At 37.9% G+C, this 26196-nt stretch overlaps 1 protein-coding gene across 25 annotated transcripts in view; it reads right to left on the reverse strand.

The window, feature by feature from the left end:
- The window catches only part of HUWE1 (HECT, UBA and WWE domain containing E3 ubiquitin protein ligase 1), a 168606-nt gene that overhangs the window by 118360 nt on the left and 24050 nt on the right, over positions 1 to 26196 (reverse strand). For 20 of the 25 annotated variants that reach the window (XM_072743430.1, XM_072743424.1, XM_025988650.2 and 17 more), the window contains 4 exons: positions 12331 to 12399; positions 7921 to 8019; positions 7056 to 7262; positions 5694 to 5846 (listed from right to left, as the gene is read on the reverse strand). In XM_072743430.1, the coding sequence (XP_072599531.1) occupies positions 5694 to 5846; positions 7056 to 7262; positions 7921 to 8019; positions 12331 to 12375 (504 nt within the window). In that variant the 5' untranslated portion in view covers positions 12376 to 12399. Of the gene's footprint in view, positions 1 to 5693; positions 5847 to 7055; positions 7263 to 7920; positions 8020 to 12330; positions 12400 to 25946; positions 26051 to 26196 lie in introns of all 25 variants that reach the window. The other 5 variants (XM_072743418.1, XM_072743419.1, XM_072743417.1 and 2 more) reach the window with 1 other exon arrangement.

The raw sequence follows: 26196 nt of genomic DNA on the forward strand, positions 1-26196 counted from the left end.
ATACTTAAGCATAACTTTTGTGCACATTTGAATGTTTCTAACATAATTTCCTTAAAATAGAACTACTGGATGAAATAAAATGTATATACTTTATTTATTTATTTATTTATTTATTTATTTATTTATTTATTTATTTATTTATTTATTTATTTATTTATTTATTTATTTATTTATTTATATGATAGTCGTACAGAGAGAGAGAGAGAGAGAGAGAGAGAGAGGCAGAGACACAGGCAGAGGGAGAAGCAGGCTCCATGCACCGGGAGCCTGACGTGGGATTCGATCCCGGATCTCCAGGATCGCGCCCTGGGCCAAAGGCAGGCGCTAAACCACTGCGCCACCCAGGCCAAGTGACCCTACAAAAGGACATTTTTATGCCAACAGTACCTTAAGTACCAGTTTCCCCACAACCTAGCCAATAATAGATATTATTGCTAATCTAATGGTAAAAAAAAGATCTCATATAATGCACATTTCCCCATAATTCCTAGTGCAATTTTTTCATGTTTTCCTGACCAATTAAAAATATTCATATTCTATGAATTATCTGTCCATGTACTTTTGCACGTTTTTCTACTCAGTTACTTACATTTTTAATGACTTGCAGAAGCTATTTACATCACTCCTTTGTTGTATATCATGCAACTATTTTTTCCCAATTTAAGAAGTCATCTGTCTTTATTTATAAATAACTATCTTATCCAGAAGTTTTAACATTTTCACATAAAATCTGTCAATTTTTTTAAAGGCTTATAGATTTCTTGATTTAGGAAATCCTTCCTCATGGAAGATGTTAAAGAGTTGCCCATATCTACCTACCTCTAAATACATTTGTAGGATGTATGTGAATAATGTAAGAAATGATCTAAAAACATTTTCGCCTCAGTCAATTGTCCCACTTTTCCTTATAAGGCTTACTATTTTATTCTGCAGACATATTTGTCTGTTCCTATGCCAATTAACAAACTTAAAACATATTGAATAATGCAGCCTTGCTGCAGTCACTCTTGCTCCTGCCAGTTAGTTCTATGTGTACCAAGCCAGGTGTGTCTCTAAACTCACCTATGTCAGCTGTATATAAGTTAAAATACTAATATAAAGAACAATGATTTAAACTGAAAAAGGAACTATTTTTATAAAAACTAATCTGAATATTTGGCAAAGGCTAAAAGGCAAAATGCTAAAATAAATAGTGTCAAATTAGGGAAAAGAGATCCAGGGGTAAATTATTCAGGTTCCTTTACAAACTAAAGTCTTTACACCATTGCTGCTCTACTTTAAAGAAATCAGAGGACAGTTATAATTTACATAAATAAGAGAACAAACTATTTCTGACTCAAAGTCAAGTCTGTGGCTTTACATTAGAAAAATAGGAAAAGGAACTGACATTTGTGTTTTAGTTTTTAAAAAGTGGTATATACTGGGGGACCTAAGTCGCTCAGTTAAGCATCTGACTCGATTCTGGCTCAGGTCATGATCTAAGGGGTCATGGTAAAGACTGAGCCCCACACCAGGCTCCACACTCAGTCTGGAGTCCACCTGAGATTCTCTTTCATTCTCCCTCCACCCCTACCCCCACTCACACTTTCCTCTCTAAAAATAAATAAATCTTTAAAAGGGCTTCTACTATATTGAGTCTTCCCATGCAAAAAAATGGTATCATCTGTCTCTAACAAATTATCATCTTTTAAATCTGTAAAAAAAGGTTTAGTTTTGTTCTAACAGATTTTAAATACTGCTGGTTAGCTTTATTTTTTTAAAGATTTTTAAAAATTTATTTATTCATGATAGACAGAGACAGAGACAGAGACAGAGAGGCAGAGACACAGACAGAGGGAGAAGCAGGCTCCATGCAGGGAGCCCGACGCAGGACTCAATCCCGGGACCCCAGGATCACTCCCTGAGCCAAAGGCAGGTGCTAAACCGCCAAGCCATCCAGGGATCCCTTAGCTTTATTTTCTTTTACTTATTTATGTAAATCATCTGATTATTGTCCATTCACATTGCTTTCTCCTTGCTTAAGGCAACACTTATCACTTCTGAGATCTATCCTTTAATTTTCTTTCAAAAGGAGATGAGCACATTTTTAAGTTTCAGAAATAGTACTAACCAATAAACATGTTTAGCCACCCCCCAGCATTATTTTAAAAAGTTACTGAGGTTCCTATGTGTATTATTTGGTTCACTGCTTCTAACTCCTACATATTCCATAATACCCATGCACCACATTTTACTTATCTAGTCTACTAACTGCCACAATGATGCATTGTTCTCCCAGATGTTACCTTATGGAATAATGTATCATCTTTGGGATATATACTCAGGAGTACCAGCCAAGGTTTCCTATAGCCTCACATGCCCAACACCATTACACAGTTTTCTAATATTAATCTGATAGTTTAAGAAATAAGCTATTATTTCTCTAATTACTAATGAATTTGAGGGACGCTGGAGTGGCTCAGTGGTTGAGTGTTTGCCTTTGGCTTAGGGTGTGATCCAGGAGTCTCAGGATCAAGTCCCACATCGGGCTTCCTGCTTCTCTCATGAATAAATAAATAAAATCTTTAAAAAAAACCTACTGAATTTGAACATCAATTAAATATGCTGAATTCCCTGGTCTGTGAATTATCTATCCATAGCCTTTGTTTATTCTTGTTAATTTGGAGGAGTTCCTTAAATATACTACAATGACACAATCCCTTGACGGCTTTTTAAAAAGATTTATTTATTTATTTATTTTGGGGAGAGATGGGACAGAGGGAGGGGAGTCTCAAGCAGACTACACGCTGAGTGCAGAGCCCAATGTGGGGTTCGATCCCATGACCATGAGATCACAACCTGACTTGAAGCCCAAGAGTCACTCAAATGACTGCACAACCCAGGTGCCCCCCCTTGACAGTTTTAAAACATGACTAAACAGTTATTGATCTATCATTACTCTACTAAGTTTTATCTTTGGCAGAGCTGCTTAGTGTTATCCAAAGACCAACTGATATTCCACCAATTGTTTGAATGTGATTGGTCCATGACAAAGACTGCACTAGAATGTTAGTCAAAAGGATCAGTAAGTACATGGTTTATCTCAATGGATGTTTTTCTTGTCCAAGGAAGCAGTATGGAGTATGTATTTACATTCCAATATAAATGCCAATATCACAGTGAGTTACGGTTTTCATTGAATGGGAAAGTCTTAATTTTCTATTATAAAATTCGAATTTTTACAGTAAGATTTATGCTTTGGGGTTTTAAAGAGTTCCTTCCCTACCAATAGATCACAATATAACCTTCTACATTATCTTCTCTTAAATGTATGGTTTTACCCATTATGGTTTATTTTAACTATACTTGTTGAAACTATGAATGGAATCTTTTTCTAATCATCTAATTGGTTATTACTAATGTACGGAGGAGATATTTGTTCCTATATAGTGATTGTTTACTACTTGGCTACCTCATTATACTTTTATCGGTTCTAATAATTTTATACTGTCTCCCCAGAAAACCAAAAGCCTCAATCCCATCACTTTCAAATAGTAACAAGGTTTTTTAAGACTTCATTTATTTGAGAGGCAGAGAATGCATGAGCAGGGGGAGGGGCAGAGGGAAGGGGACATGCACAATGTGGGGCTCGATCGCAGGATGCTGGAATCAAGCCCTGAGCCCAAGGCAGACAAAAAACTGACTAAGCCACGCAGGTGCTCCATGTTTTCTCTTAATATGCATCCTTCATGTCTTTCTTTTCTCTTGTATTTGTTAGGACCTCTACAATAAATTTAAGTGGCAAATATAATAGCATTTTTGAGTAACTTTTGAATTCAATCGAGATGGTTCAGTTTTCCATGATTTCCGGTAGATGATTTATAAATTTAAAGGTTTTTTTCCCTAGCTTTCTAAGAGTTTATATTAGTTTTAATTTATGTCCTAAAATTTTATCAAATTCTTTTGAAGCATCTACTGAAATTTGGCTTCTTTTTCCTCTGTTACTTGGGGAGCCAATATTGAATGGTCTTACATTTTTTTGATAACATGAGAAATATATGTTAAGAGGGATGTCTGAGTGGCTCAGCGGTTGAGCATCTGCCTTCAGCTCAGGATGTGATCCCCGGTCAAGGGATCGAGTCCTGCATCGGGCTTCCTGTGGGGGACCTGCTTCTCCCTCTATGTTCTCTGCCTCTCTCTCTGTGTCTCATGAATAAATAAAACTTTTAAAAATTTTATGTTAAGATAGGTTACACAACATCTGTATATATGTTATCTGCAAATACAAGAAAATATGATCAACTTTTGAAGTAAGCTCCATCTGGCTGAATTAAAGGTGATTAATATTCTCTTTATACTTTTCTGTATGCCCTAGAATTTTCACAATACATGTTACATTTAGTATCATTCAAAAAGGACTTCTTTTTTTAAAAGATATTTATTCATGAGAGACACAGGCAGAGGGAGAAGCAGGCTCCATGCAGGGAGCCTGATGTGGGACTTGATCCCAGGTCTCCAGGATCACACCCTGTGATTTAGGGCCAAAGGTGGCGCTAAACCGCTGAGCCACCCAGGGCTGCCTTCAAAAAATGATTTCTAAGGAGAAGTGTCCAACTCTTGGTTTTGGCTCAGGTTGTGATCTCAGGGTTGTGAGATCAAGCCCTATGTTGGGCTCCACATTCAGCATGGTCTGCTTGAGACTCTCTCCCTCTCCTTCCCCCTCTGCCCTTCCTCATCTCCCACCCACTCCCAGTTCTCTTTCCCTAAAATAATGTTTTTAAAAAATGATTTTTAAGGAATTGTGTATTTAAAAATAGCCTGATATTTGAGTTATAGTGTGAGGCAATCACTAATTGGCTTTTAAAGAGTCAGCTTTATCAATTTTATTTTTTACATTTTTAAAATTTAAATTCAATTTGTCAACATATAGTATAACACACCCAGTGCTCATCCAATCAAGTACCCTCCTCAGTGCCTGTCACTCAGCTACCCCATCTTCCCATCCACCTCCCCTTCTGCAACCCTTTGTTGGTTTCCCAGAGATAGGAGTCTCTCATGGTTTGTCTCCCCCTCTAATTTTTCCCCACTCAGTTCCCCTCTTATCAATTTTCTTCTAAGAAAGCTTTCTAACAAAGCTTTCCATCTCTCTCAAACCCTAAGTATGTATGACCAATTTGTCTGTGGGAACAATATGCAATAGTTTGGTTGAGTTGAACTTTATTATATGAGAGGATTTTTTTTGCCTTCAATTATAATTACTACCATCACAAACCAATTACTGAGCACAGACATCACTAAATACCTTACATTTTATTTTATTCTGAAACTACTCTTAAGGTAGATATACTAAATTCCCAGATGAGAAAACTAGTGTCAGAGCTTATAAGCAGAGACAAGACTCAAATCCAGATTGCATCATACTTTCTTCCTAAATAGATGCTGATTCTAAACTTACTTTCTAGAAAAGCTGTTGCCATTTTTGAAAAAAGAGAGATTCTGCTTTTTGAGTAGAGATTCATGAAATCCCTCAAAATTGCTTAACAATTGAAAATACTTCTTAGGTTTTGGGGGAACTTCATTAAGGGGGTCCCCAGAATTCTATTCAATTAGGCCAGTAAACTTAGGGATTACTATCCATTTTGACAATGCAAAAACACCTGTGAAAAGGAACTGGTCCAATTTTTGTGCCTTCCCACTCTTTACCAATGACTCACCTCTGCCAAGTGTTGCAGCCGGGTTAGCAGTGGGGTTCTCTTGTCAGATCCAAGGCGTGTGATATAGTTTGATCTTTTGCTAAATACATACAGAAGATTAAGGACTGCCAGCACCACTTGCATATCAGAGGAAGCCAATAAAGTTGTCAAATGCTACAGGGAACAAAAAAGTGCAAGTTCATGGTATCAGGCACACTAGGCCTTGAAAACTTAAAATGCCTATGTAGTAATAGATTTATTCATACATACAAAGCTATCAAGAAGTTTAACACTAAAAAAATCTGTAAGTATTTGGGCGCCTACAACATGCAACCTTGTCCTCAAGAACTTTATAATCTGGGAGCAAGCCAGAAAGTCAAAAAAAAAAAAAAAAAAAAAAAGAAAGAAAGAAAAAAAGAAAGTGAGCAGCAGCTCAAAATTGCACAGGTGTCCCCACAGGAAAAAGCAGATTACTAGAGACAAATGTGGTATTTTAATACATAGTGGAACTCAAGAACATTAAGTCTCCAACAAGATTAAAGCATTGTGAAAAAAGAGTAATTTTATGCTTCTTCTATATCCTTTCAGACAAATATAAAATTGGAACTAATTAAAATGCAGAGTCCTTCATATAGAAGCTAAAGACATCAACAACAGCTGGTGGCATTTATGACTCTTACAGTATAGTATATGTAACAGTAACCCAAGAGTGACTGCTTAGATCTTCAAATAAAATCAAAGTTCATCAATATATTGGAGCATTTGGTCAATGTTAAAATCATTATGTCATTTAGCTGGCAATAAACCTAGGTATTTCTGGTTGCTGATAATCCTAAAGGCTACGGACTTCTTTTGCAACTAATCTATTTTATCTTTAACAGACTGCTTATTCCTCACATAAAACACTCTGGGTGCTATACTTTAGTTGTTATTCCACTTCTTTTCCCAAGCCATTTCCTTTCAATACTAATCTTGTTTCTTTACCAAAGACTTAGGAGAATTAACACTAACAACAGGGCACTTAGGCAATGAGTAATGTGTCAAGGAAATCAACTACTTCTAATTTTTTAAGTGATTTGGGGTTGTTCTAATAACCTGGAACAAAGATCGGTTCCTGCAAATTCCCAAGAATACTTCAATACATGTATTACATTCTCATTAATTTCTTGAATCTGGAAAGACGGAGTGAAGGTGACAGTAAAGAACCTTCCCAGCAACCTATGAAGGGTATCTATATCCAAGAAGTATGATCTTTGACACTGAAAACTCCAGATCTCCATAATGAAAAGGAAAGAATTATCAGTAAGAAATAGCAATTTCTTTATCTCTAGACATGAACAATTCTACCTGAAAAGAGATCACATAGGCTTGAGCTTCTCCTACCTCTATGGAACTGTACAGATGTCGGGAAAAGCTATACTCAATGAGCAAGGCTGTGAAGTTCAACACAGCCAAGAGAAGCATTTTCAGTTGTTCTCTTTCCGGCCTATCACATACAAGCATCCATGACATATTCTCCACTGTTTGTCCAGCATCTGCCAGGATTCCATCAAAGCGGTCCAAGAGATCCACCCAGTGGTATAACTCACACTGGAGAAGGGAAGAGAAAGAGGAACATAGAAGAATAAGTAGAAGTATTATGCAGGTGCTTTGCTACAATGGACTGCTGAGCATGACACCCAGACAAGTTCACTTCCCACCTTTGCTTCTCTTTAATCCTCCACCAGTACAGAAACCCATATGAGAAATATACTCTGAGGTATAGAAACCTGAGTTCATTATTACATCCATCAAAATATATATGTGCTAACATCAGCCGACACCTTAACCAGGTCTTCAGAGGGAGAATTCTGTCTACATTCTGAGGTCTATAAACACAATGACTCTCCCTGCCAGGACCTATTTTTTTCAGAAGTATTCATTTTTAGAGTTAAAGATTCTTTTAACTATCTCAAACTCATGTTGTCAGTTAACATAAAGGAATTCTGTGGTTGCAATTCTTTATCACCTATGGAAACATTCCTCATCCTCAGGTAGCAAAATTTTCCTTTCACATTTTCTTTCAAAATTTCCTTGGTATTCACAAACTAAAATCTACTGGCCTAGAGCTGCACTAGACATAGATACTTATTAAGTAATTGATGAATTATAATACCTCATTGTGGTTTCTCTTTCCATATCAGAGAATACAAAATGATGTACTAGTCCCAGGAGCCCCCCCATTTTTTGGGAGCATGGGTTCACTTACCTTCCCAATGTTCCATGTTTTGATCTGTTGCAGTTCCAGGAGGAGTTGTTCATCATTACAAACTTTGAGTTTGTCTATTAAGGCTCTGCAGTCTGCAGGCTGAGAAAAATGGGTATTCATAAAGTGTTTTAGAGTATGAGGGATACACACAAAAACCAAGAATGGGAAAAGGAATCTTTAAGCCAACACCACAATTTAACTTTTGATAGAATATGCTACTTTAAAAATGGGAAATTTGCCAAACACTTGAGATTAAATGAAAATCTTATAATAAAACAATCCAGGGCAGCCCCGGTGGCTTAGAGGTTTAATGCCACCTTCAGCCCAGGTTGTGATCCTGGAGACCTAGGATCGCGTCCCATGTCAGGCTCCCTGCATGGAGCCTGCTTCTCCCTCTGCCTGTGTCTCTGCCCCCCTCTCTCTCTCCTGTGTATTCTCATGAATAAATAAATAAAATCTTAAAAAAATAAAACAATCCATCTGTGCATTTTTAACTTGGACAGACATGAACATGTAGACAATCTACTTGGAAGGGTAAAGACAATAGGAATAAAGGAAACTAGACATCAATGAAAACAAAAATGAAAGAATCTGTACCACATTCTGAAAGTTAACTAGAATGCCTGATAAAAAATGTTCAATCAGAGGAACGCTGAAAAGTCATAGTGGTTTCACAGTTAAAGGTGAAGTTTAGCACTGGCTATATTTTTCTGCAACATTAAACCCTCTAACTGTAGGAGGGCCAAAAGCTTCTGAACTTTGTAACACACTGGGACTTCATTCTAGGGGATTCCATTGTCATACATTCCTGCTCTCTTTTACTGATGAAAAGGGCTTGTTTTTCAGGTAGTAAGGTGTGGATTAAGAATTTATAGTAAAGTTTCTGAAAGTGGAGGAGGAGGGCAGCTAGAGACTGGGACAGAGAAGTCTCCTATTAATGGATGGCAGCTAGAAAAGATTACACTTGCTTTTTTCTCTGTAAAGCAGTATGGTATCCTGGAAATGGGCCTAGATTTGCAACCAAACAAAACTGGGTTCAGTTCTTAGCTTGATGTTTATTTTTTTTTATTGGAGTTCAATTTGCCAACATTTAGCATAACACCCAGTGCTCATCCCGCCAAGTGCCTAGCTTGATGTTTAATAAGCTGATCATGAGCTAGTCCAATTTTTCAGCCACAGTTTTCTTACCAGGGAAAAAGACCTAATAACCTAGGTGATGTGAGGCTCAAATGTTTGCCACATACTAAAGCACTTATTTCACATAACAGGGGCTTAAATATCGAGAGACAGGATACTACTACAAAGAGTATGTATGGGCTTTAGAATTAGATAGTTGGTAAGCTACTTCTTTAATCTTAGTACCCCTTCTGCAAAATGAGCTAACACCACCTATTTATCTAGCAATTATAATGAGTATTATTGCATTTAATTTCTTGTACCAGGGACGCCTGGGTGGCTCAACAGTTCAGCACCTGCCTTCAGCTCAGGGTGTGATCCTTGCTTGGATCCAGGATCGAGTCCATCAGGCTCCCTGCAAGGAGCCTTCTTCTCCCTCTGCCTGTGTCTGTCTCTCTCATGAATAAATAAATCTTTTTTAAAAAATGAAATTTTGCCATTTGTGACAACATAGGTGGACCTTGAGGGCATTATGCTAAGTGAAATAGGTTAGAGAAAGACAAATACCATATAATCTCACTTATACACAGAATTCAAAACACACACAAAAAAATTTAACAAACCCAAGCTCATATATACAGAGAATAGACTGGTGGTTGCCAGTGGTACACAGGTGGGAAAAAAGGGTAAAGGGGGTCGAAAGTAAAAAAAAAATATTTTTAATGTCCTTAAAAATAATACCTAGTATTAATCACAGTAGAGAAAAATGGGATATGCTGCTCAAGAAAATTAGGCATCTTCAAGCAGGGGCACTTGGATGTTAAGTGGTTAAGTGTCTGCCGTCAGCTCAGGTCATGATCTTGGGGTCCTAGAACCAAGCCCCACATCGGACTCTCTGCTCAGCAAGGAGTCTGCTTTTCCCTCTCCCTCTGTGCTCTCTCTCTCTCTCTCTCTCTCACTCTAGCTCTCTCAAGTAAATAAAATCTTTAAGAAAAAATGTATAGGCAATGATCTAAAAATTCCAATTCCAGGAGTTTATCCTAAGTAATTTGCTAAGAGCTATCAAGTGTTGTGAACCAGGAATCTGTATACAGGTGTGACCCCAAGAACAAACCTGTAATAATCTAGTAGGTAAAAGAAAAATATTTTTTATTTGCATTTCTCTGATTTTATTTGCATTTCTCTGATTATCTACAGGGTTAAATTATTCTGGAAGTTTACTGAATTTGTTCTTTTCCGAAATGACCTATGTCCATTTTGTCATTGGGACATTCATCCCTCCTGATGTAGCTACCTAAGATATTAACTACAGTTCACTGCTGAAGAACATGGGGGTCAGGAGTGCTGACTACCCCTGCGATAGAAAACTCAACTAAAACTTTTGACTCCGTAAAACCTTAACTACTAATAGTATCAATGATAATATAAACACTCAACATATTTTTATGGCATGTATTATATACTGTAGTCTTATAATAAACTAGAAAAAAGAAAATGTTATTTTTCCTTTGCTTTAATGCTTGGAAGGGCCATCCCCATCTAACACCCAGCTAAACATTCACCTGTACTTCACTTATAATTTTTCTTTTTTTTTTTAATTTATGATAGGCACACAGTGAGAGAGAGAGGCAGAGACATAGGCAGAGGGAGAAGCAGGCTCCATGCACCGGGAGCCCGATGTGGGACTTGATCCCGGGTCTCCAGGATCGCAACCTGGGCCAAAGGCAGGCACTAAACCGCTGTGCCACCCAGGGATCCCTATAATTTTTCTTTTAAAAATATTTGACTTTCACTCTATCTAGAATTTCTTTCAATAGTCCCCACCCCTAAAAAGTCAAACAATTGTCCTGACATGGTTTCTTGACTAGTATTGTCCTTCTCTACCAATCAGTAATTCCTATAATTATCGTATGTGAAGTTCTTATGCACATGTACACTAGGATCCTTTCGTAAATTATTTTCTTACACTGATGCCACTGTTTTAACTTGTGTAGTTTTGAAGGCAAGTTTTCTTTTTGCTCTTTGGCTTCCAAAATAATTTGAGCATATAACTGTCAAAAATTTAAGATGCAAAAACACATCAAAATCAAAATCAAAGGGAAAGTATCTGCAACAGTTATGAAAGTGAACATACTCAATATGTATGGCACTCAATAAGAAACAACCTGATATTCCAACATCAAATACAAAATGAACAGCATGAGCAGACAACCAATACAAGGCCAATAAATTTGAAAATATAAGTAATTAAAGCATGCAAATTAGAACCATGAAATATTTTCCCCTCACTAACAAAAATTTTAAAAATAATCTGTAATGCTGATGAGGGACAGTATGGGAAGACAGAATTTCTCACATTCATTAGTATAATGCTTAATAAAAAAGGGCAGGAGAATGTCCATGCAATAATCTTTATTTATTTTTTTTTCCAATAATCTTTAAAAGACTAGAAGAAATATAGCAAAATGTTAATAGTGATATCCATGGTGATACTTGCCAGGCAGTCAGTTTTTAAAAAACCAAGTGGCCTGTATTTAGAAAATGAACTAATTTATTATGTGCCAGATACTTTACTAAGCATATGCTTCACATCAAGGAAGGAAGAATTATCAACTCTGTTTGACACCTGCAAAAATCTAGTAAGACTCAAACTCATGTTTAATTCCAAAGCTTGTGCTCCTCAAACTACAGAATAGGATCTACACAAGTGTCATAACAATGCAATACTTTCTTAACAGCGAAATACAGTTTAAGCCAGCTGACTGAATATTGGACTAAAGCTGGGATTTCTACTGCTGACATAGATCAACTGACATGGTCACCCAATATACAGGTTAATACCGATTAAGCTGAATTGTACAATTAAGAATCCATAATAATAAAAAAGCTACAACACTGGCCTCAAAAGAAATCTAGTTAAGAAAGTTACCACTTTAATTTTCTAGAAAATAAAATTGACAAAGAGTACCCCCCTCCCAAATAGACAGAATTTGAATTCACATCTGCTCTTTCCATTATATCTTCCATTATATCACACTGCCTTCCAATGCACAGAACAGCAGCTACTTCAGGTACATAAAGCTACCCAACAGTTTAGTGCTCACTTTCTACTAGTGACTAACTTAATCACCTTTTTAATGAAGGGAAGCTCAAAAGTAAATCTGTTTCAAGACAATCTGCTGTTTTATTGCACTTTGTATATATAAGTGATAACGTATTTGGAAGATTAGTACAGTTGAACTGTCAGGACTTTTTCCAAAATGAAAAAAATAGACCATACTTCTGGATACTTACAGCCTCAGTAGGTGTCTTTTTCAGTTTAGTCCTGTCTACTTTCATGTTTTCGATTTTCTGTTTTATGATCTGAAAAAAAATTCCCCAAAAAAGTGAGAACTTAAAGTTGCAATCTTGAGCACTACATGCTTGACATAAATAAGACAGAATGAAGAACATGCAAAACGCTTAAAGCAAAAATTCTGGAGTTATGATGCCATGTCAACTCAGAGGCATGGAAAAGGAATCTCTCCAGACAAAATTGGCCTACATCCATATGTTGCATAAGACTATAATCAATTTAAGCCAAAATTAAAACATTTTTAAGCAAACCTCTCAAACTCATAATTGAAAATAAGAGATTACATTGTTTTTAACACACTTCATGATGAAAAAATTTACCATATCCTTGCAGTTTTCTGGAAAACTTAACAATTCCACTTCTGGGAATTTATCCAAAGAAAATCATAAGGATGTACACAAATATTTAACCACAAGAATCTATACTGCATGACCATATGTAATAGTGAAAAATTGGAAAGGACCAAATGCCCAAAAAGGATTGGTTTAAAATGAAATATTACCCAACTGTTATAAACACTGCACACAATTATATAACGAAAAGATGTTCATGGTGAAATAAAAACGTTAAAAAACAAAATAAACAATATAAACCTATGTTTAAACTGCTTAGAAGGGGTATACATCAAAATGTTAACTCATTGCTAACCAAAAGGATTATTATGCATATGCATCTCTGTATCTTTTGTTTTAAACCAATAAAAATAAATTAGTTGTGTTGTAAGAACAAAGTCAACACAATACTTTCATTTTTAAATTAGAAAATGAGGTATAAGACTCCACTAGAAATGTTCTGAGCACAGAACACAATCATTTCTACTAAGGACATTTAATCATTTTTTACTAAGGCACAAAAGTGGGCAACCCACAGTATAAACCTAGGTCATCTTTCATGGTACACAGGTCCCTCAAGATGCCCAGAACAAGGTATAGGAAGAAATAAAGTTTCTCCCATTAGCAACTAGGACACATGGACAGAGGTAGAGGTGAAATGAAAGCTCTTTACACACCGATTCTCCTATTAATAATGTATTTGCTACACAGCGTAACTGAAAGCCAATGTCTCTCCCCCAAGGCGGCCATCATAACATAAAGCTGACCAAGCACAAGTCTAAAATTCAGGCAGCTTTTGGTCTAGATTTATTCCATCATACTCCATACTGTGGAAATAAAGTGTATTTGCCTGCACGGTTGGCATCTATTTAACCAATGGGCATTCAGGAAAAATTAATGAAACATCCAGAATATATTTTAAAATGTTTTTATAGAGACAAAGTTTTCCCTCTATGGTTCGCATGTTAGGATAGGAGATTCCAGATTACTTTTTTAAAAATTACCTCAGCATCTAAAGGAAAGTGAACAAAATGCCTGCTGCCAACAGCTTCCAAGTATCTAAAAAAGGCCAACAGGATTCTGGCAACAATCTGATCCAGGTAGTAGAAACTGTAAGTGAGGTAACTTGTATTCAGTTTTGGCTTTTTCTCACAAAACACACTCATTACCTAAAGCAAGTGACTATCACACTATTGTGGCTGCAGTTATTTGCTGGGAGGCTTTAAGACTACCACTACTGCTAAAGTAGCAGCCAGCCCCAACACCATAAAACCCAAATTACTGAATGTCTTCCTTCCAAAATTAGGAACAAGGTAAGGATGTCCATTCTCACCACTTTGATCCAACACAGTGTTGGAAGTTCTAGCCAATGCAATAAGGTAAGAAATGAAATGACGGGTATATAGATCAGGAAGGAGAAAACAAAACTTCCTATTTGCAGATGACAAAGGATTATTTAGTAGAAAACCTCCCAAATGTATTTTAAAAACCCTCCCAGAACTAATAAATGATCTCAGTAAACTTGCAGGATCCCAGATAAACAAATTAATCTATTTCTGTATACTGGCAATGGAAACATAACCTCCAAACTGTAAAAGTACACTACCACTCACAATTGCTCAAAACAAAACTTGAAACACTTCAGTGTAAATCTAACAAAACATGCACAGGACTTGTATGTTGAAAACTATGAAATATTGATTTAAAAAAACATCAAAAGTATAAATATATGAAGAGACATTCTATGCTCACAGATTAAGAAGACTCAACACAGTAAAGATGTCAATCCCTCTCAAATTGAAGGTTTAATGCAGATACTATCCAAATCCCAGTAAGAATTTTTTGGTAAATAAGTTGGGATTATTATAAAATATAATGGGGCACCTGGGTGGCACAGTCAATTGAGCATCTGATTCTTGGTTTTTGGCTCAGGTTGTGTCTCAGGGTTGTGGAATCAGGCCCTGTATCAAGCTCTGTACTCAGAATGGAGTCTTATGATTCGCTCTCCCTCTGCCCCTCCAACCCTGTGCACTCTCACTTGAGCTCTCTCTCAGAGAACTTTAAAATGTATATGTAAAGACAAAAGAACTACAATAGCTAAAATAATTTTGAAAAGAAGGAAGAATCACTCTATCCATTTACATGACATACATATTCATCTTTCTCCCTATAGTAATCAAGACTGTATATGTAGTAGTGGAGGTGGGATAGACACATTAACAAATCAGAACAGAAACCAAATAAACTCATACAAATATGCCCAACTGATTTTTTTTTCTTAGACAGTGAATGTGGGGGGGGAGGGGAGAAGAAATCTTAGGTAGGCTCCATGCCCGGCAGAGCCCAATGTGAGGCTTGATACCAGGACCCTGGGACTGTGACCTGAGCCAAAATTAAGAGTATGCAGGTAGACTACATTCTTCCTCCATTACAACTGTGTCACCACCACCATTGTCCCAGGCCCCCTTTTTTCTTTTTTTTCCCCCTCTTCTGTCTTTTTCTACTTCTTCTTTGGGATTCTTGGCCTTTTATTTTTTACTCTTTGTTTTAAAATTTTTCACTTTAGTGGTCCTTTTGTTTTATTTCGTTCTGATCTTGGATCTCAATTTCTGGCCTCTGACCTCTCTTCAGAATCATCTAGGGTGAAATATACTTAGGTCAGGGTTGACCCATTAATAAAGCCATTCTGCACTGAGCAAAATAACTAGAAGGAAGAACTCACCACAAAAGAAATAATCAGAAACAGTCCTCTCTCCCACACAGTTACAGATTTTGGATTACAATTTGATGCCAGAAAGCCAATTCAGAAGCACAATTATAAAGCTACTGGTGGCTCTGAAAAAAAAAATCATAAAGGATTCAAGAGACTTCATGGCTGCAGAATTTAAATCTAATCAAGCCAAAATTAAAAATCAATTAAATGAGATGCAATCCAAACTGGAGGTCCTAATGACAAGGGTTAATGAGGTAGAAGAAAGAGCGAGTGACATAGAAGACAAGTTGATGGCAAGGAAGGAAGCTGAGGAAAAAAGAGAAAAACAATTCAAAGACCATGGGGAGGGGATCCCTGGGTGGCTCAGCGGTTTAGCCTTTGGCCTGCCTTTGGCCCAGGGCGCGATCCTGGAGTCCCGGGATCGAGTCCCACGTCGGGCTTCTGGCATGGAGCCTGCTTCTCCCTCCTCCTGTGTCTCTGCCTCTCTCTCTCTCTTTCTCTATCATAAATAAATAAATAAATCTTTAAAAAAAAAAAAAAGACCATGAGGAAAGGTTAAGGGAAATAAATGACAGCCTCAGAAGGAAAAAAAATCTACATTTAATTGGGGTTCCAGAGGGCGCCGAGAGGGACAGAGGACCAGAAGGCATATTTGAACAAATCATAGCTGAGAACTTCCCTAACTTGGGGAGGGAAACAGGCATTCAGATCCAGGAGATAGAGAGATCCCCCCCTAAAATCAATAAAAACCGCTTAACACCTCGACATTTAATACTGAAACTTGCAAATTCCAAAGATAAAGAGAAAAATCCTTAAAGCAGCAAGAGACAAGAGATCCCAACTTACATGGGGAGAAATATTAGTTTAACAGCAGACCTCTCCACAGAGACCTGGCAGGCCAGAAAGGACTGGCAGGATATATTCAGGGTCCTAAAGGAGAAAAACATGCAGCCAAGAATACTCTTTCCAGCAAGGCTCTCATTCAGAATAGAAGGAGAGATAAAGAGCTTCTGATAGGCAAAAACTGAAAGAATATGTGACCACCAAACCAGCTCTGCAAGAAATATTAAGGGGTAGTCTGTAAAAGAAAGAGGAAGCCCCAAAAAATAATCCACAGGAACTGAATAGGTACTGCAATGACACTAAATTCATATCTTTCAATACTAACTCTGAATGTGAATGGGCTTAATGATCCCATCAAAAGACGCAGGTTTTCAGACTAAAGCTAGACCTATCTATTTGCTGTCTACAAGAGACTCATTTTAGACCTAAGGACACCTCCAGCCTGAAAATGAAAGGGTGGAGAACCATTTACCATTCAAATGGTCCTCAAAAGAAAGCTGGGGTAGCCATCCTCATAGAAGATAAAGTTTATCCCAAAGACTGTAGTAAGAGACGAAGAGGGACACTATATCATACTTAAAGGGTCTATCCAACAAGACCACCTAACAATCATCAATCTTTATGCCCCTAGTGTGGGAGCTGCCAAATATATCAATTAATTAATAACCAAAACCAGGAGTTGGTTCTTTAAAGAATAAATAAGATACATAAACCATTAGCCAGCCTTATTAAAAAGAAAAAAGACTAATTAATAAAATCATGAATGGAAAAGGAGATATCACCACCAATACAAAGGAAACACAAACGATTTTAAAAACGTATTATGAGCAGCTATACGCCAATAAATTAGACAATCTAGAAAACGTACACATTTCTGGAAAACCACAAACTACCCAAAACTGGAACAGGAAGAAATAGATAATCTGAACAGGCAAATAACCTGAACAAATAACCAGGGAGGAAATTGAAGCAGTCATCAAGAACCTCTCAAGACACAAAAGCCCAGGGCCAGATGGCTTCCCAGGGGAATTCTATCAAACCTTTAAAGAAGAAACAATACCTATTCTACTAAAGGTGTTCTGAAAGATAGAAAGGGATGGAATACTTCCAAACTCGTTCTATGAAGCCAACATCACCTTAATTCCAAAGAATGAAACTAGACCACTCTCTTGCACCATACACAAAGATAAACTCAAAATGGATGAAAGATCTAAATGTGAGATAAGAATCCATCAAAATCCTAGAGGAGAACACAGGCAACACCCTTTTTGAACTTGGCCACAGCAACTTCTTGCAAGCTATGAAGGCAAGGGAAACAAAAGCAAAAAATGAACTACTGGGACTTAATCAAGATAAAAAGCTTCTGCACAGCCAAAGAAACAGTCAACAAAACTAAAAGACAACCTGCAGAATGGGAGAAGATATTCGCAAATGACCTATCAGATAAAGGGCTAGTATCCAAGATCTATAAAGAACTTATTAAACTCAACAGCAAAGAAACAATCCAATCATGAAATGGGCAAAAGACATGAATGGAAATTTTACCAAAGACAACATAGACATGGCCAACAAGCACATGAGAAAATGCTCCACACATCACTTGCCATCAGGGAAATACAAATCAAAACCACAATGAGATACCACCTGACACCAGTGAGAATGGGGAACATTAACAAGGCAGGAAACAACAAGTGTTGGAGAGGATGTGGAGAAAGGGGAACCCCCTTGCACTGTTGGTGGGAATGTGAACTGGTATAGTCACTCTGGACAACTATGTGGACTTTCCTCAAAGAGTTAAAAATAGATCTACCCTATGACCCAGCAATTGCACTGCTGGGGATTTACCTCAAAGATACAGAGGCAGTGAAACACCGGGACACCTGCACCCGGATGTTTATAGCAGCAATGTCCACAATAGCCAAACTGTGGAAGGAGCCTCGGTGTCCATCGAAAGATGAATAAAGATGTGGTCTATATATACACTGGAATATTACTCAGCCATTAGAAATGACAAATAACCCACCATTTGCTTCAACGTGGATGGAAATGGAGGGTATTATGTTGAGTGAATTAAGTCAATCAGAGAAGGAGAAACATTATATGGTTTCAGTCATTCGGGGAATATAAAATATAGTGCAAGGGATTAAAGGGGAAAAGAGAGAAAATGAGTGGGAAATATCAGAGGATGACAGAACATGAGTGACTCCTAACGCTGGGAAACGAACAAGGGGTAGTGGAAGGGGAAGTGGGCGGGGGGACGGGGTGACTGGGTGACGGGCACTGAGGGGGGCACTTGATGGGATGAGCTCTGGGTGTTATACTGTATGTTGACAAATCAAACGCCAATGAAAAAAAACAAACATAATAAAATTAAGAGTTGGATGCTTAACCAACTGAGCCACCCAAGCACCGCTACCCAACTGATTTTTAACAAAGTTGAAAAAGCAATTTAATCAAAGGATAGTTTCATCAACAAATGGTGCCACAGCAAGTAGGTGTCTATAGGTAAAAAGATGAACTTTGACCTAGCCTCACTCCGTATATAAAAACTAACTCAAAATGAATCATGTAGCGAGAATGTGGAGAAAAGTGATTGTGTACTGTTGGTGGGAATGTAAATTGGTACAGCCAATATAGGAAAACATGGAGGTTCCTCAAAATATTAAAAATATGATTCTGAGGGACAGCCTGGGTGGCTCAGCGGTTTGCGCCGCCTTCACTCCAGAATGTGATCCCAGAGTCCCGGGATTCAGTCCCATGTTGGGTTCCCTGCACAGAGCCTGCCTCTCCCTCTGCCTGTGTCTCTGCCTCACGCTCTCTCTCTCATGAATAAATAAAATCTTAAAAAAATGTGATTCAGCAATTCCATTTTTGGGTATTTAGCAAAAGAAAATGAAAACACTAACTTGAAAAAAAATCTATGCATCTGCCTGTTTACTGCATTATTTACAATAGGCAAGACATGGAAACAACCTGTCCACTGACAGATGAGTGGATACACACACACAGAGAAATATTAGCCATGAAAAAGGGTATCTTGCCATTTGTGACAAATAACTCGACCTTGAGGGCATTATGCTAAATGAAATAAATCAGAGGAAGACAAATACTGTATGGTCTCACTCACAGAGTCCCAAAAAACAAAAATCAAACAACTCCCAAAACAGATTGATAGATGCCAGAGGCAGGGGTGAGTGAAATGGGTGAAGGAGGTCAAAAGGTACAAACTTTTATAGAATAAGTTATGGGGATGTAATGTGTAGCATGGTGACTATAGTGAATATTGTAATATCTATTTTAAAACTGCTAAGAGTAGATCTTAAAAGTTTTCATTGCAAGAAAAAAATTCTAACTAGATTTACTGTGATCATTTCACAATATATATCAAATCACTATTCACTTGAAACTATCATGTCATGTTAATTATCTCAATTTAAAAAATGCAAAGTAAAAAAATTATCACAGACTTAAAATACACTGGGAGAAAATATTTGCAAACTATATATAGTATCTAGAAGATAAAGAACTCTCAAAATTCAACAATAAAAAAAAAACCAACAATCCTCTAAAACAAGAGCACTGATTAACTTGCACTAAAAAACAACTCCCAACTCTTTTACTGGCTTAATACAGAGGAGTTTGCTGGCAAATCTTCACACATGTGTCTCACTCAAACTACAGCTGTTTTGACTTAGGATTCTACCAGTCAAGGGTCTGGCTTGATAACAATGGACTCTGACTAAAGCAGAAAAGTGATTTACTGGAAGGATAACAGCTCAGGGAATCAACAGGAAGGCTTATAGATCCACATTCAGAAAATAGGAACCAAGGAAGCTATGCAGCCTGGAACTACAGCCAAGGACATCTCACAGCTTAGTTGGGGTTGCCTCTACCCCCAACACTATGTAGATGCCTAGAAGCTACTGCTGGTGGCAGAATGACTTCTGAATGGTCTCAGGTTCTTTGCATCAGTGGCTCTAGGCACAAAAAATCATAAGCATGAGCATCTAATCAGTCAAGTGTGGGTCCTAAGCCCAGGCCTTAGCTGTCAAGGTTCAAGAAGAGCAAATTGGCTTTTTCAGTTTCCAGTGTTTGGGCTCCAAACTTTTCATGAACAGATTCAGATGACAGGCACTCAATTAAATAACCAAGCCAAAACAAATGAACAAACACATACATTCCCCGAACAAGTGCAATGTTAACCTAGTTTCTATAATTTTGTTGCAAGAAACATCGGTAGTTTTAAAAAGGAGGGTATCACTGTCCATGAGACATCAATTAAGAAAATTCAAAAGTTTTGTAATGCCTGGGTGGCTCAGTGGTTGAGCATCTGCCTTCAGCTCAGGGTGTGATCCCGGGGTCCTGGGATGGAGTCCCCTGTCGGGCTCCCTACAGGGAGCCTGCTTCTCCCTTTGCCTAGATCTCTGCCTCTCTGTGTGTCTGTCTCATGAATAAACAAAATAATTAAGAAAAAAAAATCAAAAGTTTTTTGTTCCTACTTCTAAGCTGGTTTCACAGGGAAAAGGGCAAGCCAGACAATACTTGGGTTGGTGTTTCCTAAAGCATTTTAGAGCATCCTGCTCCATGAAGGAAGACAAGGTTCCAAGGTTCCAGTAACTTGGGAAATGTTAAAAATGGAATTTGTTATATGGTCTCATTCATTTGGGGAATATAAAAAATAGGGAAAGGGAATGGAGGGGAAAGGGGTGAAAATATCAGGGTGACAAAACATGAGAGACACAACTCTGGGAAATGAACAAGAGGTAGTGGAAAGGGAGATGGGTGGGGGGTTGGGGTGACTGGGTGACGGGCACTGAGGGGGGCACTTAGCGGGATGAGCACTGGGTGTTATGCTATATGTTGGCAAATTGAACTCCAAAATATATAAATAAATATATATATATAATTTAAAAAATGGAATTGGTCTTCCTTTAGGATAATCAGGTGGCTGACTGACATTACTCCAAGAAATCTTGGGTAAAGGAGACTTCCCAGGGCACAGAACCATTTTTTTCAAGTGTTATCTACTCAAAGTCCACCAATTTAAGTATTCCAAAGAACAAACTTTGAGACATGCTGCCCAGGGGCTTTATATATAAACCTTTCCTACAATTCTCATCACTCAAGCCAAGTTTTGTCCCCATTTGCAGATAGAAAACTGAGGCTCAGAGAAATTAAGTACCTTATGCCTAGTTAGTAAATGCTGGCACCAAGATCTAAATCCAGGCCTTTTTGGCTCCCAAGTCCATGCTTTAATAACATGCTTTTCATTTTATTTACTGGTTTTATTACAATAAATTCCTGAAATGAAAACATCCATTTGTGACAGACTCCTCTACACCGTTGGATCCTGTGTTCAGAAAATTATTGCAAGAGAGGAAATTGGGGCACAAGGTAAGAAGCTGAGATACTGTCAAATCACACTAATGACAGGAACAGTAACTGGGGAATGAGTTCCACCTAACGTTTAAGAGATAAAAGTGTGAAAATCCTGTTACGTTAAAAAAAAAAAAAAAAGCCTCTAACAAAAAGAAATTAGTTCTAAACAAATCCCTGAAAATGGCCTACTGCCTTTGTTGAGTCAGACCAGAACTCTGAGCACTAAGCAATCTTTACATGTAATAAAGATTTCTTCGTAAACTTAGGTTAAAAAATAAGCTTTAAGAAAATTAATGAATTATTACGAACCACATCCATAGCTATACATTATTTAAATATTTCTATTTAATTAACCACTTTTTCTCCTTCCTCTTTCCCCCCAAACTTCATTTACCTTTGAGGTTTGAATCTTGGCTTTGTAGGGTTTACATCAAGACAAGTGTATTCACTTAAAATATATTGGAGAGAAGTTGCTCTTGAATCAAGAGTCCTCCAGTTGATCAAATTTAGAATGACTTTCAATACTGAATCAGCTTAAGGGCAGAGGACACCTGCCGTTCCCAAATCTGGCTCAATAGCAGTTGAGTGTAGTGGCAGGTTAGCCTTACAATTCAAAGTATGATTGAAGAATCAGCAGCACTGACATCACCTGGAAATTATTAAAAATGCAGAATCTCAGGCTCACCCAGCTCTGAGGAATCAATCTGTATTTTAATGAGATCTTCAGGTGATTAATACATTTTAAGTTTAAGAAGCACCCGATCAGAAAACAGGCTCAAAACCAGGAACCCCTGCTTTTATCATTTACTCACTTTATGAGCACAGACAAACCAGTCTCTGTGCACCTGTTTCTTCAACTGTGAAGTAGGGATAACTGATCTCCCCATTTCCACACTCACTTTCATCCAATCCATTCTCCAGAGAGCAGCAAAATTTAAGAAAACTAAATCAGCTCGTTACTTCCTTGCTTAAAACCTTTCAACAGTTTTCCTAGAATTATATCCAAACTCTGATCATGACTCAGGGCCCTGGCATGATTTGGCTCCTGGAACTCTCTCCAATCTCCTCTCCACACAACTACTTTAGTCTTTCCTTTTAGTTTCTAAAACGCTGTTAAGTTTCATCTGACCTCTAGACAGAGTACTATTCCCATTGGCATGCTTCTGCCCCACACTCCTATTTTTTCCCATAGCTATTTGAGGAGTGACTTTAAGAACTAAAGTGGCTTCCCCAGGGCAACTCACCTAAAGCTAGTCTGTTATTTTTTTATTACACTACTCTGCTTGTTTCTCTCATAGCAAACATCAATATAACTAGTTTGATTTTCTACAGTATTAAGCTCTCAGCATCTAGCACAGCATCCACCACATTATAGATAGGCAAATATTTGCAGAATGGAGTTCATGAAAGAAGTATGCACTGAGAATAAAAATTTGTGATTGTCAGCACATAGACACTATTTGAAGCCATTGGTCTGGAGAGGATGACTTACAAAGGAAGGAAAGAAAGAGGGCGAGAAGTGAGTTCCTATGTGATCTAACATTTAAAGGTAAGGAAAAGGAGGGATCCCTGGGTGGCACAGTGGTTTGGCGCTTGCCTTTGGCCCAGGGCGCGATCCTGGAGACCCAGGATCGAGTCCCACATCAGGCTCCCGGTGCATGGAGCCTGCTTCTCCCTCTGCCTGTGTCTCTGCCTCTCTCTCTCTCTCTGTGACTATCATAAATAAATAAAAATTAAAAAAAAAAAAAAAAAAAGGAAAAGGAAAACCCAGAAAAGGAGAGGCTGATGAGGTAAAGTGAAATTAGTTCATCGTGGTATCATTAAAGACAAAGGATGGCAAGACTGATCAACTGTGTCCAATGTCAAAATGAGGTATGTCCAAAAAAATGTACAAGGAAATTGGGAATAGAGATAACCTGACCAACAATAGTTTCAGTGAGGTAGTAGGAAGGGAAGTCAGGCTGGACTGAGTCAGAGAATGAATAGAAAATGAGGCAACACATATGGTATGTGTTGAAAACTCTTCTGAATATGTTGGCTGTAAATGCAAGCAGAGAATTATGGGGTCACTGAAAAGTAGAGGGCAAGAGAAGATAACAGAAAGAAAATTTCTAAGGAAGTTGAGGTTAGGGGAACCTTTAACCTCCATTTCACCCTAACATAATGAACACTCATGTGGGTTTTGAAAGCACAAATTCGGACCAGAATTATGACGATCCTCTCCCTGATCAATTAAAACTTGACTGAGCAGTCCCTTTGTTTGTGCTTACACTGTACCTATCACTTCCCTGACTATTAACAAGAAAATGTTTGCCACAGGGTAAGGAAGTTTAAAACAAGCATACACACAAAACCCCATAAATCTGGGAAGGGAAAAAAATAACACATTTTCAGTGGTTGCCTCTAGGTGGCAGAATAGCACAGTTTTTATTTATGCTTCATGCTTTTCAGGTTCTTCCAAACTTTTTATAATCATACATCCATTTATGAGAATTTTCCTTTTGTACAATTTTTAAGGTAGACAAGAGTGGCCCCTAATCCCAAAGGCATGACATCAAATTAAGAACAATATCGTTTAAACAAATGTCTTGGAGTGGCTGCTGCCTGCTCTTGGAGCATCTTTTCTATACCTTCTGCTGTTTAATTCTGAAGTTTGGCACACAGCAAGCACTCAATATTTATTGATTTATTATTGGTAGGTTAAGAAATGCTGCAAACATGTATGGGAGTGTGGATGAATCCAAGTCAGACTAAGATTCCCACTGAAATCATGGAAAAGCATTTTGGCCATTTTTAAACAAAAGGGCCTTCGGGGTACTAAACTTCAACCTGCCACAAAGCAAAAAGCCTTTGCCTCTATGAAGTCTTTTCTGAAAGAAAATTCAGGTGAGAACTGCCTAGGCTATCCATGATCTCAGGAAGCAGCAAAATCTCCTAAAACCCATCCGGCTATATACTACTTGATTAGAGAGGCACAGACATCACATTAACTGATTTTTTAAAGAGAACACATTTCCACCCACCCAGTTTCTGATTTACCACCCAGTTTCTGATTATTAATATCCACCCAATAAATATTCAGAGAACTGATTTGTCATCATAACAGCTAATATTTACAAACAAGGAGTGGTAGAAAGGGAGGTGGGCGGGGGGTGGGGGTGACTGGGTGACGGGCACTGAGGGGGGCACTTGATGGGATGAGCACTGGGTGTTATTCTATATGTTGGCAAATTGAACACCAATAAAAAATAAATTAAAAAAAAAAGCTTATGCACAGCAAAATAATCAGTCAACAAAACTAATAGACAACCTACAGAATGGGAGAAGATATTTGCAACTGACCTATCAAATAAAGGGCTAGCATCCAAGATCTATAGAGAACGTATTAAACTCAGCAGCAAAGAAACAATCCAATCATGAAATGGGCAAAAGACATGAACAGAAACTTCACGAAAGACGAGTTACACGTGGCCAACAAGCACATGAGAAAACACTCCACATAACTTGCCATTGCGAAATACAAATCAAAACCACAATGAGATACCACCTCACACCAGTGAGAATGGGGAACATTAACAAGACAGGAAACAACAAACGTTGGAGAGGATGTGGAGAAAAGGAAACCCTCTTGCACTCTTGGTGGGAATGTGAACTGCTACAGCCACTCTGGAAAACTGTGTGGAGGTTCCTCAAAGAGTTAAAAATAGAACTGCTCTATGACCCAGCAATTGCGGTACTGGGGATTTACCCCAAAGATACAGATGCGGTGAAAATCTGAGACACCTGCACCCCGATGTTTATGGCAGCAATGTCCACAATAGCCAAACTGTGGAAGGAGCCTGATGTGCTTCAAAAAATGAAATCAAAAGGAGGTGTGATGTATATATATATGTGTGTGTGTATACATATCAGCCATTAGAAATGACGAATACCCACCATTTGCTTCAACGTGGATGGAACTGGAGGATATTATCCTGAGTCAAATTAGATAAGGACAAACATTATATGGTTTCATTCCTAGGGGAATATAAGAAATTGTGAAAGGGAATAAAGGGGAAAGGAGAGAAAATTATGGGAAATATTAGAGAGTCTGACAGAACATGAGAGACTCCTAACTCTGGGAAAAGAACAAGGTGTCGTGAAAGGGGAGGTGGGCGGGGGGATGGGGTGATTGCATGACGGGCAGTGAGGGGGGCACTTGATGGGATGAACACTGGGTTTTAAGCTATATGATGGCAAATCAAACTGTAATAAAAAGTATACAAAAAAACAGCTAATATTTACTTACCACCTAATTATGCATTATCTCTCATTTTTTAACAACTTGAAGATAAAGACTGTTTCCAGTTTCCTAAGTCCAAGAGTAGCCACACATAACCTTAAGTGGTAGACCTGGATTAAAACCAAATTTGCTCCATGAGTCTACAGTACACAAAATGTCCAAATGCACAGTTCACCCTGCCACCCCCCTCCTACAGATACCAATATCCTTATCCTGAGCCAAAAAAAACATGACCCTAAGGATAGCTGACCTAGAT

Source organism: Vulpes vulpes, chromosome X (genome assembly GCF_048418805.1).
Source record: "Vulpes vulpes isolate BD-2025 chromosome X, VulVul3, whole genome shotgun sequence".
In the NCBI taxonomy this organism is placed as follows: Eukaryota; Metazoa; Chordata; class Mammalia; order Carnivora; family Canidae; genus Vulpes; species Vulpes vulpes.